Source organism: Lutra lutra, chromosome 7 (assembly GCF_902655055.1).
Source record: "Lutra lutra chromosome 7, mLutLut1.2, whole genome shotgun sequence".
Lineage (NCBI taxonomy): Eukaryota > Metazoa > Chordata > Mammalia > Carnivora > Mustelidae > Lutra > Lutra lutra.
The window spans coordinates 53,595,338-53,608,865 of NC_062284.1; the positions used below are offsets into that span (position 1 = coordinate 53,595,338).

At 44.8% G+C, this 13,528-nt stretch overlaps 1 protein-coding gene across 1 annotated transcript in view; it reads right to left on the bottom strand.

Moving 5' to 3' along the window:
• The window catches only part of RYR3 (ryanodine receptor 3), a 517,407-nt gene that overhangs the window by 85,628 nt on the left and 418,251 nt on the right, over positions 1–13,528 (bottom strand). Inside the window, exons 53-62 of the mRNA XM_047736987.1 lie at positions 13,140–13,229; positions 12,019–12,165; positions 11,770–11,832; positions 10,589–10,664; positions 10,338–10,461; positions 7,539–7,654; positions 6,901–6,968; positions 5,824–5,945; positions 2,273–2,322; positions 1,810–1,870 (exon numbers count right to left, since the gene is read on the bottom strand). Coding sequence (XP_047592943.1) covers positions 1,810–1,870; positions 2,273–2,322; positions 5,824–5,945; positions 6,901–6,968; positions 7,539–7,654; positions 10,338–10,461; positions 10,589–10,664; positions 11,770–11,832; positions 12,019–12,165; positions 13,140–13,229 — 917 coding nt within the window. The remainder of the gene's footprint in view (positions 1–1,809; positions 1,871–2,272; positions 2,323–5,823; positions 5,946–6,900; positions 6,969–7,538; positions 7,655–10,337; positions 10,462–10,588; positions 10,665–11,769; positions 11,833–12,018; positions 12,166–13,139; positions 13,230–13,528) is intronic.

The following is a 13,528-nucleotide window of genomic DNA, read 5'->3' on the forward strand; positions in this document are numbered from 1 at the left end:
CATTAGCACTCCAGTCTTTGGGAAATACAGGGGAAGGTTTAGAATGAATGATTTTAGTCATCCCTTATCAATATAGTGTCTCAGTTGGCTATATTCTTCTGTAAATATCTAACTAAAAGGAAAGAGAGGTGAGGTTTTCTTAGAGTTAATTAGGGGATAAGCTACTTTTATAAGGAGTAGCTGGAAATATTAGCTCTCCCATGATGCAGGACCTCTTAGAGAGAACAAAGACGTCAACTGAAGTTTAGATTTCCATTAGCTTACAGGGATGTCTTAGCTTGGAGAAGGGGAGGTAAGAGGGACAGAAAGCCCCCTTTAAAACAGAGAGCTTTTGGGGGGAGGGTATGTGCTATGGTGAGTGCTGTGAATTGTGTAACACTGATGATACACAGACTTGTACCACTAAAACAAATAATACATTGTATGTTAATTAAAAAAAAAGAATATAAAAATTTCAAAACAAACAAAACAAAACAGGAAAACCAGACAGCTTCATCAGACTGCTGGAAAACAAAAACTACAGAAATGTCCCTGTGGGAATGGAGATTAGCCTCCCCTTAAAACTATTTTATAAAACTTGGAATTGGAACAAAGCTTACAACTCAACTATTATTTTCCATATTTCGACATCTTATTCACAAGATTATGACAGGCTTGCTTCAAGGACAGATGCTTTGTATCTATAGCATTTTCAAGATAATCAACCAACCAGAAAAATAAAAACAAAGAAATGAAGTCAGTGAGGCTTGCTCCTAGTCTGTAAGGAATCATGAGCTATCTTTGTAACTTTCTAGACTTGGGTTTTGTCAGGAATGATTATCAAACATGCTGACCTCTGTTTTTAAAAGAAAGAAGGCAGGGGATTCTCTCCCAAAACTGTCCACATGCTCCTGGGAGTAAAGATTCCTCTTCCCAGCTGCAAGGGATCTGAATCCCTTGGGGTGCCTTGGCCTGATGCTACGGATTTGTGCTGTCCTAATATCACCATGTTTGTTTCTTGTTTTATGGGTTTAGGCCCCTCAAATCCCTTTAATTATCCTTAACATGTTTTTGGTAACCATTCGTAGTTTGTAGTAGATTTTCATCTTGTTGGCCAGTCCTTCAGCTGGTTTCTCTCTTCTGTATACAGTTTTGGGAAGCGTGTCCTCCTCCCAACTGTGACAAGGGCTCTGCTTGACGAGTGTGTTCAAGAAAGCTCCCTGTCTGTCCTTGTCACTCCTTCTCTTCCTCCTCTCATCAGATCAGTTATGTTTATATTACCACAACTTACACATACATGTGTTAAGACTTCTTTCCCTTTTCAGCCATCTTTTCTGCAAGATCCTCAGGCCATGGGTTCAAACCCATCTTTGTCTCTGATCTTTTAATCACACATGGCTACCCCTCCCTCCTTGGCTGCTTGGGATTCAGAGCATTATGTTCCCCCTCTCCCAGGATGCTTATGGCCCTGCCACCCATCAGGCAGCTCGCTCTTCCTTTTTTGTGTGGAGAATGAGGGACAAAGTGGCACTTTACGCTATTACATATTTTATCTTCTGAAAGATGAATTTCTCAGGAAGGGAAGACAAGAATTGATCAAATGCTCAGCTTTTAGCATGCAGTACATGTCATGACAGTGGCTCTTCCATCACGTGAGCAGAGAGATGAAGAGTGCTAATGTCAGGGGAAGATTCATCTCCCTCCTGTCTGCCCTCCCCTCCCCTCCCCTCCCCTCCCCAGCTCCTTCAGAGCAGCGATGTGTCTGCTCAGCGAAGAGAGGGTTGGAGAGGGAGTCTTAAGAAACTACTGGAAAACACCGAGCAGACTTACCTTGTGTCAAGTGTCTGAGCTAAGATGTGAAGACAGCTCACCATTGTAGTAGAATCACTCCCTAGAACCAAAAATATCACGGGTGACTCCCCAAACCCTCAGCCTGTCTTTTAAATGTGATCTTAAGATGCACAAACCGCAGACCAACGTAATTAACCACCAACACACAGAGTGCCAGACCTATGCGCGGGAACAATGCATTTATCTCTGGCCTGACATGTCTGCTGTTTGATGGATGTTAGAGGCAGAGCTTAAAACATTCATTGGTGTGGAAAATTTGAGCTGTTAAGGGGTAGAGAGGTCATTTATCATACTTTAGACCAATTTCCTATGGCAAATTTAGGTGACACCTTCGTCCTAAGGCTCAGGTTGTCCAGAGGCACCCGTCATGAAGGCAAAAATGCCAAGTTATGGATAATTATAAGGAGGAGCAAGGCTTTCAGCAATACTTCTCTTCACTTACCAAAGAGGGAAATCCTGTGTCGAACAAGAGCAGCGAGTTTGCAGAAGAGGCTGAAGCAGAAAAGAAGGCGAGTGGGAAAAGCACAGAAATCCAAGGACTGGTTTGTACCCTCCCGCCCCCAGACCCCCACGCTTTATAACAAGGAGCACAGAATGGATCTCTAGGCACATGCACTGTGTTCCCCTGCAAGGCTCCCCTAGACCACACTAGGAAAATGTGTGCTCCCCAACGTTTTGTTGGAGAATCATGAAGTCAACTTGGAGGCAGCCCCGACCTTGCAGGAAATAATCCTTCCGCGACAACTGCAGGATTCGGCAGTGACCAGGTTATCGCAAACCATCCCTCGCATACAGAGTCCTATGTGATGACATATTTGTCTGCCTGACATTGGGGAATAAATGAGGATTCTGACAGGGATTGTGTTTTTTCCACCATTGCAACAGACTGCAAAGCATTTTTCAGCCTTTGCTGGGGGTGGGAAGATTTAGTTGGGAGGTGGGCAAGTTGGTGGGAACAAAAGAAGATTAACGGTTCAGGGATGGGAGACACTGTGTTGGACAAAACCATTTTAGGAAATTGGTTTTCTCTGTTGTTTCTTATTAGTCTAAGGGTCCGATTGAAGGGCTGTCCTAGCCGTGCCCCTCCCTGGAAGCTGAGAAACCCATCTGCTATGCATTTAGTGCTTTTCGACCCTACCCCTGCTTTCAGCCACCTTTTCTATCATGGAACCCTTTGGAGGTCCAGTTGTGCCTTCGCGTCTGCTTTCCATGGTGTCTGGTAGAGAGTCTTGTGCTGTTAGGAAAGAGCTCTGTAAATGCCTCTGAACACACCACTGATGGGCCCTTACCCACTACAGCCATGATGTGACCTGTACTGCCAATGGCTCTGGGGAGGAGACCGCTCAGAAGTCTGACCCTATCTAACACTGGCACAGCTAGGCAAGAACTTTGCGATGCCTTCAGCAAGCAGTCCTTCCTGGTGGAACACAGAGGGGAAGGGAGACTAAAAACACCAGCTACAGGCCAAGGGCTTCCCAAGCTGAGACTAAGCTGAAGTCCTTCCCAGCCTCTCATTCGTAACTTGTGGGCTTCCTGACCCACACAGGGCAGAAGTCTTTTCAGGAACAGCTCAGACGGAGAAGAAATACATCTTGAATGTTGGCAGAGAGCAAAACTCGCTCACCTGTATGTACTGAAATGTTGAATCACTCTACTGTACACCCGAAGCTAATAATACACTACACTTTGTTAAAGGACTAGAATTTAAATAAAAACTTAAAAAAAAAAAACAAAACCCCAAACTTGCTCACCTTTAAATGCTTTTCAGTGAACGCCCTGATTTTACTGAGCTGTCTACTAGACAATCACAGCTCAAGTCCCCTGTGGGCAGTCATTTATTTCTGCAGTGAGATAAGCTGGAAACCCTGGCCTAGAGCTTCAGAGAATTCAGAGTTAGTTAACAGAAACTTGACAGCCTACTAGTGTGAAAATAAATAGGGACTGCTTTTTTGCTCTTCCCTTTGTGTCCCCTTTTTAAAGAGCTATGTATTTGATTAAAAAAAAGTAAAATCATGGACTTGGGGGAGGGGGGAGAGCCTGGAGGAACAGGAGACCCACAGCTCTGCTGTGACTAGCTGGGCTGTCCTAGTGAAGCTGCATAACCACCCTGGGCCTTGGTTTTCTCATCTCTATGCAGAGAGTAATCATAAGATCCTCTTGGTTTTTAGAATTAGGGGCTGATCAATGCTGATATTTCTGGTGAAATGCTTCAAAGCAGATACATGCTCTGTATAAATAGAAAGTAACATTTTTCTAACCAAAGCAGATGGTGGAGTGTTTGATCCTAATATCAACAGGGTTCTGCTTGCTGTCAGCAGGGCTTGCCCAGGCATGCCAAAGCCAGGACCTGAGGTTTTCAAAGGCCCCTTTCTGGCCTCCCAAGGAGCAAATAAATGCACTGTTCTTAGCCCAGTGTTACAGAGTTCCCCGGTGCCACCCCATCTCAGAATTTGCAAGTGACAAATCAAAGGGACCACAGGGCAGAGAGTATGGTAGCCCTGGTGAATGGCAGATCAGAAGAGGTGCAGTGGTGGAGAAGGGCGTGGACAAGAGGGGTCTGGAGGTGTGAACACATTTGGGGCAGATGCTACTGCTTCTGTGGGAGGGCAGCAAGCACACCAATGGATCTGGAAGCTATTTGCAAGGCTGATCAGATGCAGGTTGTCTTCCAGCCGTGACAAATGGTGCCTGGCTGAACAAATGTTACATTTCCATGAATTAACAATCTCACAAAAATAGATGAAGAAGACAGACACACCTGCCCTCTGTTGGATTATCTGAATATCTCACTTTGCCCCTCATTTCCTGAACTTCTTACAAAATACACCAGTGCATCCTGAAAATATTTAGGCAATCTTTGGTCAGCAACGGATGTTAAGTGTATCTCATTTTGATAGCATGGGCTCCTCCTTTCTTGATAAATGAGATGAGGTAATGACTGCAGAAAAAATGGAATTCCACATGGATACAGAGGACTTTCATTCTTGCCCTAACTTACTACTACTTGGGTCACTTTGGGCACCACCGTGCACCTGACCAAACCTCGGTGTCCTCATCCGCAAAATGGAGAGAACATACAGGTGGTTCTTAGAGCATGGTGATGTTTCACAATGATATGCAAGAGTTACTGTCCACTGGTGTAGGGATGAAAACAGCTCACCGTTAGCTTTGCGCTTAATAAATGGTAGCTAAATCCTGAGGCTAACTATCATCACAAGGATGGTGGTATTTAATGGGTGGGCCTTTATAAATTATCCTGTATACTGTCCACTATCAATGGCTACTAGGGAAAGAGTTAACTGCTTCCATCATAATTTTTTACTCTTTGCCATTTAGACATCTATCTCATTCCCTGTCATTCTCAATCCAATCCAGAGAAGACCAGAGGCATGGTGGAACCCATCTTTTAGTCTGATCACAAAGCAACCTCTTTGCTCTCCTCTGTCTTGAAGTATCAACATGTTATGTCTACTGAAATGAGAACAGAGGCTGGTGTTCCTGAGGAACATTTTTCTTTTCCTATTAGGAATTTAAATTGAATTGTGTTGCTCTGGATTTCAAATATCGGATCATCCACAACAGGACTTTTAAGATTGAATTCTTTAAAACATATTTAAACTGAAAAAGCCTGATAAGAATGGGATTGAAAACAGCATTAATCTGTTTCTTCTCAATGTTGTGTGTTTGCTTGTTCAAGCTTCAGGATTGACTTTGCATTTTTTCTGAATGATATTTCAGGATAAAAGTTGATCTGAGTATACAAATTTTTCCCAAGCCCTACTGATACCTCCAAATAGCACACTTCTCTTGGTTGCCAAAATAATAAACAGATAAATATGAATATAATTACTTTCAAAACCAACATAAGCAAAACCTCTGGGCTACCAATCATTGGGCCACAGTTCATTTCTCCAAAAGAGTCACCAGTCTCCAGGAATCTGGGGTTTTATACAACGCACATTGCCACCATGACTTTCTCTTTTGTAGACTCACCTAGCCACCATTTCTTTCTCCTTATGAGAGGCATAGCCGCTGCTGCTAAGGGGCTTCAGAGGGGATGACAAGAAGTAGAGGTGGTGATTGGTGAAGTACTGGTCAACCAGTGGGAGGAGAACCTGGAAAATCCACCATAAATTAATTTCTAGGAAGCTAACCAAAGCTCCTCCTTTGGTTCCTTTGAAAAGTTCATTTCTTGTGAGCAAAGAGCCTCTGAACATAGGTCCTGGAATTTCTAGGAAACTCTACCTGGTGGATGGCAGATTCCAACACATTTTCCTCTCATACACACCTCAAACCAGAGGCCTTAGGGATATGGGAATGGAGATGGCTACTGATGAAGGGTCCCAAGAAATATGCATACGGCTGAGTCAGCATTTTCAGGAGAATGCAGGGGTACATCTGTGTTTAGTCATGCCTTCTTGGGCACGGCTTCCAATAGGATCACTTGGGGCCTGGCCTCGCACTACCAACCTTGAGCCTTCTGTCTCTGCTTCTCAGGCACAGTTGCCCCAAGGCCTCGCATGCATTCAGTCCTCTGAGTAGGGTTCTATAGCAAAGACTGCTCACTGGTACCCAAAATCATTCTTCCCTTTTCTCTTAGCAACAGAAACCCCCATGTTTTACCTGGGCATGGGGTCACTCAGCCAGAGAATGCATTACCCAGACTCCCTGGCAGCTAGGTAGACCTAAAAATGACAGAGTTTTAGCCACTGGGAAAGAACTTCAAGCGAGAAACAGCTTGTCTTCCTCTCTCCTTTTCCTCTTTCCCACAGATGTGGTACAGGTGAGCCCGTATGGACCACACTGACAGACAGCACAGCTTAGGAGATGGTGGAGCACTGGAAGAGGAAGTTTCTGGGTCTCTGGGACGATGGTGTGGAGCAGAATGGGCTGCCTGCCTCCTCAGACCACCCACCTGCCTGTGGACTGTTCCACAACGGAGAAACACAGGCCCATCTCATTGAAGCCACTGGAGTTTCAGTTATCTTTGTGAGATGAACTTAACTTGCACCCTAAATTGTACAGATTCTAAGAAGAAAGTAGTTTGGTTAAATGTAAGGAATCACTTACTTTGGCAAAGAATTTGATCTCCTGGTCGTGGGGAGACTTTTCTGTTTTTCCACTGCTGACAATGGCTTCTACAAAGACAAAGGTAACACAAAGTTGGCCACAGTTAAAGGAAACAAAACCAAAAACAGTCATAGCATTTTAGAAACAGAGCGGCTTTTCTGAGGGCCATGGCAAGGCCATTTGATTTCAGAGTATCTTCTGAAACAGAGTATCTTCTGTTTTACAAAGGACTTTCCAACTGTGCTGGTGAGTTGTTTCTCATGTTAATTCTCTCAGCTGTTTCCCTACCCTTTCCTCCACTTTAGTGATGAGAAAGCAGCTTCAGAGAGGTTGAGTCATATGCCCACAGTCACAAAGCAAAACAATGGAAGAGTTACAATAGGATGAGTTATATGAAAAATGACAAATGGCTCAATCAAACCCTGAAACCAAGGATGAATCAGATTTTTTTTTTAAAAGAGGGGGACAAAATATCAGGCATCATTTCCCTCCTCAAAACCATACGATGTCTAAATGAATCACGAACAGCTACAGTAGGAAAGCATCATCCCTTGGTAAAGGAATACCACATTGTTTTTGAGAGTACAAAATATTAAGGGAAGCACACATTTGGGGGGGTATGTCACAATGATACTTACCCAAATGGGCAATAAACTCTTGGGCGGAATCAACATATTTCAGGATCTTCTTCAAAAATTTATAGGCAAACCTCTTTTCCATGGAGGAGGCATCCAGCTCCATATCCTTCACACCTCTAGGTTGGAAATGGGTAAACCCCAGGAAGTAACAGAGAGGACTATGTGACTTTGGAGCATCAGCAATCCTATCTGTGTTTTCTTTACTTTCCAAATGTTAATGGCTATTCTGGTTTAGTGACCTGATTAGTCGTCTCACTGATAACCCCTTGCACTTGGAACCTGCCTCTGGGAGCATTCAACACCTGCACTAAAATAAGATCTGAAAAGATTTTTCAAAATATCTTTATCATTCATTCAACAAATATCGAGCAGGGGATCAATCAGAGAAGAAAACAAAGTCCCTGCCTCTGTGGAACCTATACACCTGTTGTAAATAGACACACATACTACATAAACCGAAGTATAAATCTTGTGGGATGCGAGAAGCTAATTAGCATTATGAAAAAAAGAAAAATCAAGCAGTATGAAAGGGCCCAAGAGAGGATGAAGGGGGGAGGCAGTCAGTGCTGGTTTCATGGAGAGAGGACACTGCAGTAAAGATTTGGAGAAGGTGAAGAGGTAAGCCTTCTATCTGGACATCTGGGGAAAGAACTTTCCAGGCATATGGAGCAGTGGTGCAAAGATCCTGAGGCAGAAGCATGCATTGCTCAGTTGAAGGGATATGCTAGTGTGGATGGAGGGGAAGTGAGAAGCATGAGGTGGTTAGTATATCATTAGGAGCCTATGGGCCATCCTCAGAATTTGGCTTTGGCTCTGAGATGGGAAGCTATGAAAAGTTCTGACCAGGGGAACGACTTACATTATAAAAGGATTACTTTAGTTGCTAGGTTTAAAACTGACTGTGGGGGATAAGGGTTGAAGCAGGGGGCCCGGGGTAGAGGCTCTTTCAGGAAAGATGGTGACGGCATGGAACGGGTGAGAAAGGGTTAGATTCTGGATATCTTTTAAAGGCAGAACCGGGTGCCTGGGTAGCTCAATCGGTTAAAGCCTCTGCCTTCAGCTCAGGTCATGATCCCAGGGTCCTGGAATCGAGGCCCTGCATCGGGCTCTCTGCTCAGCAGGGGGCCTGCTTCCTCCTCTCTCTCTGCCTGCCTCTCTGCCTACTTGTGAATTCTGTCTGTCAAATAAATAAATAAAATCTTTAAAAAATTTTAAAAAAAATAAAGGAAGAACCATCAGGATTTCCTGAAGGATTAGATATGGGTCAGGGGAAAAGAGAAAGGTTTTGGCTTGAGCACCAGGAAGAATGAGCTGCCATGGAGAGATGGGGAAGCTGAGGATGGAGCAGTTCAAGAGGTGGGTGGTGGGAAGTGAGTTCTCCTCCCTGATGGGCTCTCGCTTCCTCGTCTGCACTCCCAAGTGCCCTCCGTGGGGTCTGGCACACAGTAATTATAGCTACTAGGATACGTTTGCTGAATTAAACGATCTTTTCCCTTTCCCTCTTATCTCCTTGAGTTCTTTTTTAGTTGTGGGAAAGAGGAATTTTTCAATTCTGTGAGCAAGTTATTTATCAACAAATCACAGTACGCATTCCCCTGGGTGTTAAGACCAGGATTAAAATGACCAAGGGAGTATTTCTCAAATGCTTCCCCAGAGGCGGTCTCCTGCTGTCTGACCTTTCCTGCTTGACAATATGGCAAATAAGTTTTGTTATTTTTTCATATGGGCTACAATAGAAAAATAGATTTTTATTTATTTTTTAATTAATTTATTTTTTGCCATTCAGTGACAAAATTCTGTAGGACATTGAAAGAAGAAACAACAGCTGGCTCAGCAAATATTTCTTTTAGGGGGAATGGCTCTATCAGAATAGGAACATTGGCTTGTGTTTCACCCTTCAAGGGACTCAGTAAACATGACCCATGGAGCACAGCCCACTACTGTCGTCAGACCAGCATGGAAACAAGTTCTACCTTTAAGACTTAAGCAGCTAAGGCCACACTCACTGACAACCCTCCTCTAGATAATTCTGACAGACCTAAGTCTGAGATAAAAGGTCACAGGAATCTTAATGGACTGGAGTTGCTCCTTCCAAAGAATCAGTTCTCTTTGTTCGAACACTGCTTATGTCAGTTAGGTATACTGTTGTTATTATGTAATTCAATAGCGTATAAAACAACAAGAGTGTGAAGAGGACCACTGGTTCTGTGAGAGCTAAGTTGCATATTTTACAAAGGCTGGAAACTGTGCTTCCAAATACACGGTTTCTGAATTAGATCTAAGGAGATAACTGTAAAAGACGGGGGAGGAAGTTGAAAAAAAAGAAAAAAGGAAAGAAAAACCCTAGAAGAATACTATACTTCCATCGTTGTGTATGTGCTGTAATTCTCACTGCTCAGTGAAGCCCGAGTCCCAGAGCTTTGAGGATGCGCTATGGATATGGCTTATAACACCAATCGATCAAACAGCAAAGAGAAGGTCTCAGGGCCTATAGCACAAGATTTGTGAATGAATGTGTATTTATAGGTTTCAATTTAAAATTAAATGTTTAAGGTGTATATGTATCATTTGTCATGATTTCTTTGCTATAACAAGTTTTTAAAAATGGATATTGACTGGTCCTGCTTAGGCCAGAAAAGACAGCTTCAAGCTCCCAAATCAAAGTTTTCTCATTTCAAAATACTAACAGCTACCCTTCCTCTCGTGGTTTTGTGTCAGGTGAGTAAATACCTAGAGAGGGAGAGACCACGCCCACAGGCCCACCCCCACCTCGCTCACATCACCTGGAAGAAGACTTACCTAGAAACCACGATGCCGTTCACTTGGAGGAATTTAAACAGGTCCTGTGCCTTCTCTCGGTCCCTGAACTTCTCCTTGGCTGTCAGGGTATCATATGGTACCAACAGAGGGTGACTGCCACCACCTGGGCTCCGGAAAGTGAGAGGGGACAACATATTTGGCTCTTCCTTTGCATCCCCCTCCCCCCAAAACAAACCTGCCCCCAGCTCACCTCCTGCAGGGGGCACCGAGAACTTGAGAACTTGGCTCACCTTTGCTCTCCAGTTCCAGCTTCTTCTTCTTGGCCCAGATGTTGTGATAGTTTTCAGCCACGACCTCCACCATTCCCTGTGTCCCACCAAGGAGATGACGGTCAGAGAGACAGCAAAGAAGAAAAATGTGTTCCAAGCAGCCTTGGGAACAGAGCACCACCAAATGCTCACAGCACACTGCTGAGTGTCTCCCATCATTAATTAGTCTGTGCTTATACATCTCATTAGTTTCATATTTTTCCATACACACAGAAAACAGTTCCTAATTCTGTCCTTCCCTGGTAAGTTATTAGCCCAGCAGTTTGATGCATTTATGAGAAACACACATTTCAATCTGAAACTGCATTCTGGTGGCACTTCCTTTGCCACAGGAGTTCAGGATTTTATTCCTGACCTGAGACAGTGAGATGCTAGCAGGAGTCAAGCTACAGTCTAGAATCCCCAAAAGCCTTGAGCTGAGCAGACTAAAAACAATCACATCTTGGAGAAAAATGGCTGCAAAGATTTCTCAAAGAGAACTCATCTTTATAGCGACCTGGGATGAAGGGAGTATGTTGGAAAGAAAACTTTCTCTAAGGTCCAAAGGGTTGGTCTGATGGGCTGAGGAGTAACTGGCCCAGGCTGGAGACTGTTTTGGCAACCAATGTGCCCGGGAGGGTAGGGTAGGGGGACGAGGCACCTTAGGACTTTCAATTTCATCCTCTGGGTTATCTGCCCCTAAATCCTGCACCACCAGGGGCCCCTGAGTGAATCCACCATGGGACACACAAGTGTCCCTACGGCTGGTGGCACCTGCTGGGACAAGGAAAGTGCCCCCACCTACGGGCCTTTCCGGCTTTTCTCCCAGCCCTTATGAGATTTTTCTCCTAGTTGTTAGCTCTGTGTGTTGATAAAGTAATTTGCTGTGTCCTCCTTTTCCTGAGGCGTTACTTATTATGATGTCCCTAGAAGAAGGGCAAAGCCTGGCCTTCTTAGAGAACTGCCTTACTCTGCTGAGACTTGCCCGGTGGCCCTGGCCCAGTGTGGCTGCCTTCCCGGCTGATACTTTAGTGGTGCTATGTTCAAGGCATTCTTCCCCCACTCACCCCTTTCTTAAAAAAACTCTTCGGAGGATAATATGCCCCTGCACTCCAGGGATTTTGGAAAGCAAGATATGCTGTCTTGCAGGAACCAACACTGACCTGGAGCTCCCTGGAGAGCACCACGTTGGAGAGGTCCAGGGGAGCAGGGCTGTAGCTGTTGCCCTAGAGAAGCAAAGATAGAATCGCTGGGTTGGCCATGGTTTTCCTCATTCTTATCAGTATCCTGACTTCAGCTGCTGAAGATGTATTCCCAGAAGACCCTCAGGGTTCATCGTTGGTGGTCCTTGGGACCAATTCTCTGGAGGTTCTAAGACTGGCCCAGTGTTGGCCCCGGGCATGCGGTCATACCTGGCTGGCCTGGGACACGCTCCGAAGTTTCTCATTTTCCCGCTGTTGAACCAGGGCCTCTCCCTCTTTGGTCCTCTCCACAGACCAGCCCACAGCCAGCATGGTTTTCAGGGACTCCCGGGCGGGCCAGCGGTAAATTTCCTTCTCCTGGAAGAAAATCCGAGCAGAAGAGATTTGCAGGCACACCCCTGCACTCTGACTGGCCTGACTCTTGCGAAGTTGGCCCCCATGGTAGACGGGGTGCAGTGGGCTCCAGCCTCCTGTCCCTAGGTCAAGATGCCCTCCGCAGAATCTCCCCTGAAGCACGTCATCATCAGTCTTTCTGACGTTTCCAAGTATGAGATCCTATACTTCCTGCGTTTAGAGGGAATGTACCAGACATTACCTAGTTTGTGGAGAAAGAGGAACAAGAATAGGAGAGTGACCCCTCAGGTTCTAGTAGCTGTTTAAGATGGGACTTGTGGAAGTGATCAGCACAAGGTTCTCCTCTGAGCTTTGAAAGTAGAATTTTTTAGATTTAGAATTCTCTTGAGCTATACACAATTTTGCAGATGGCCAGTATCCATACAATGATACATAAGTCATGCTTTACACACGGCACAATGCCGACGGCTTACAAAGAACTCTTACTGATCCCTAGATTGGAATTTGGAGTTGTGTTGAACCAAATTTCTCAATAATAATAATAAAAAACCCAAAAGACCTCTCCATATTTCCCTATAGCCCCTTCTCTCTACTCCCTTTGTCTGTCGTGACCGGGAGTCATTTCTAACTGGACTTCCTCCAGCAATTCAGTGCTCTCCTAGCCTTAAGTCCCTCACATCGACAGTCTAAGAAAAGCCCTTCCTAGTCCTGTTGCAAATGAACTATGAATGTGCTTTGGCTCAGCCTCTAAGTGCCGAACAGAGCTTCTCCATCCGATGGGTGCTCAGAGCCAAAGAACTGAACATGAGGTGGGGCTCTTGGAAACTAGTCATGGGCTCCTGCCCACTGGTGAGCTCCTGAGCAGTTTACTTCAACTGGAGAGTGAATTTGCCCAGAACTCCTCTGACCATCTGAAGGAATCCCAAGGAAAGAAAATCAGCATGGCCACTCAGTATTACCAGAATCCAGTTTCTTACCTTTTCCGTTAATGTCTTGAAAGGCCTGATCAGTGGATGGGTCTTCACATTTTCGTCCAGGGAAATTCCGTATTTCCATCCATTCTGACTCTGTAGAAATGTTCTCAGTTCAAATATCCTTGGCATCCAAAGAGCCCTGCTGTGTGACCCAAATCCCAGCTTCTATTTTCACTGAACAAATGGAATAATGGGATGTGACAAGAGCTTGGAAATTCCCCCCCAAAGTGTCTAATTGATCCTTTCAGGCCATCAAGCTCTCTGCCCCCTAAATTGTGAACTCTGCTCCTTTATTTCTTCTTGTTTCAGCAGCTGTCCTCACTGCTTACTCGCTTGTGTTTCAGACAGAAAGAGGTTTCAAAAGACCTGAGAACAATGCTTCTCAGGTCATC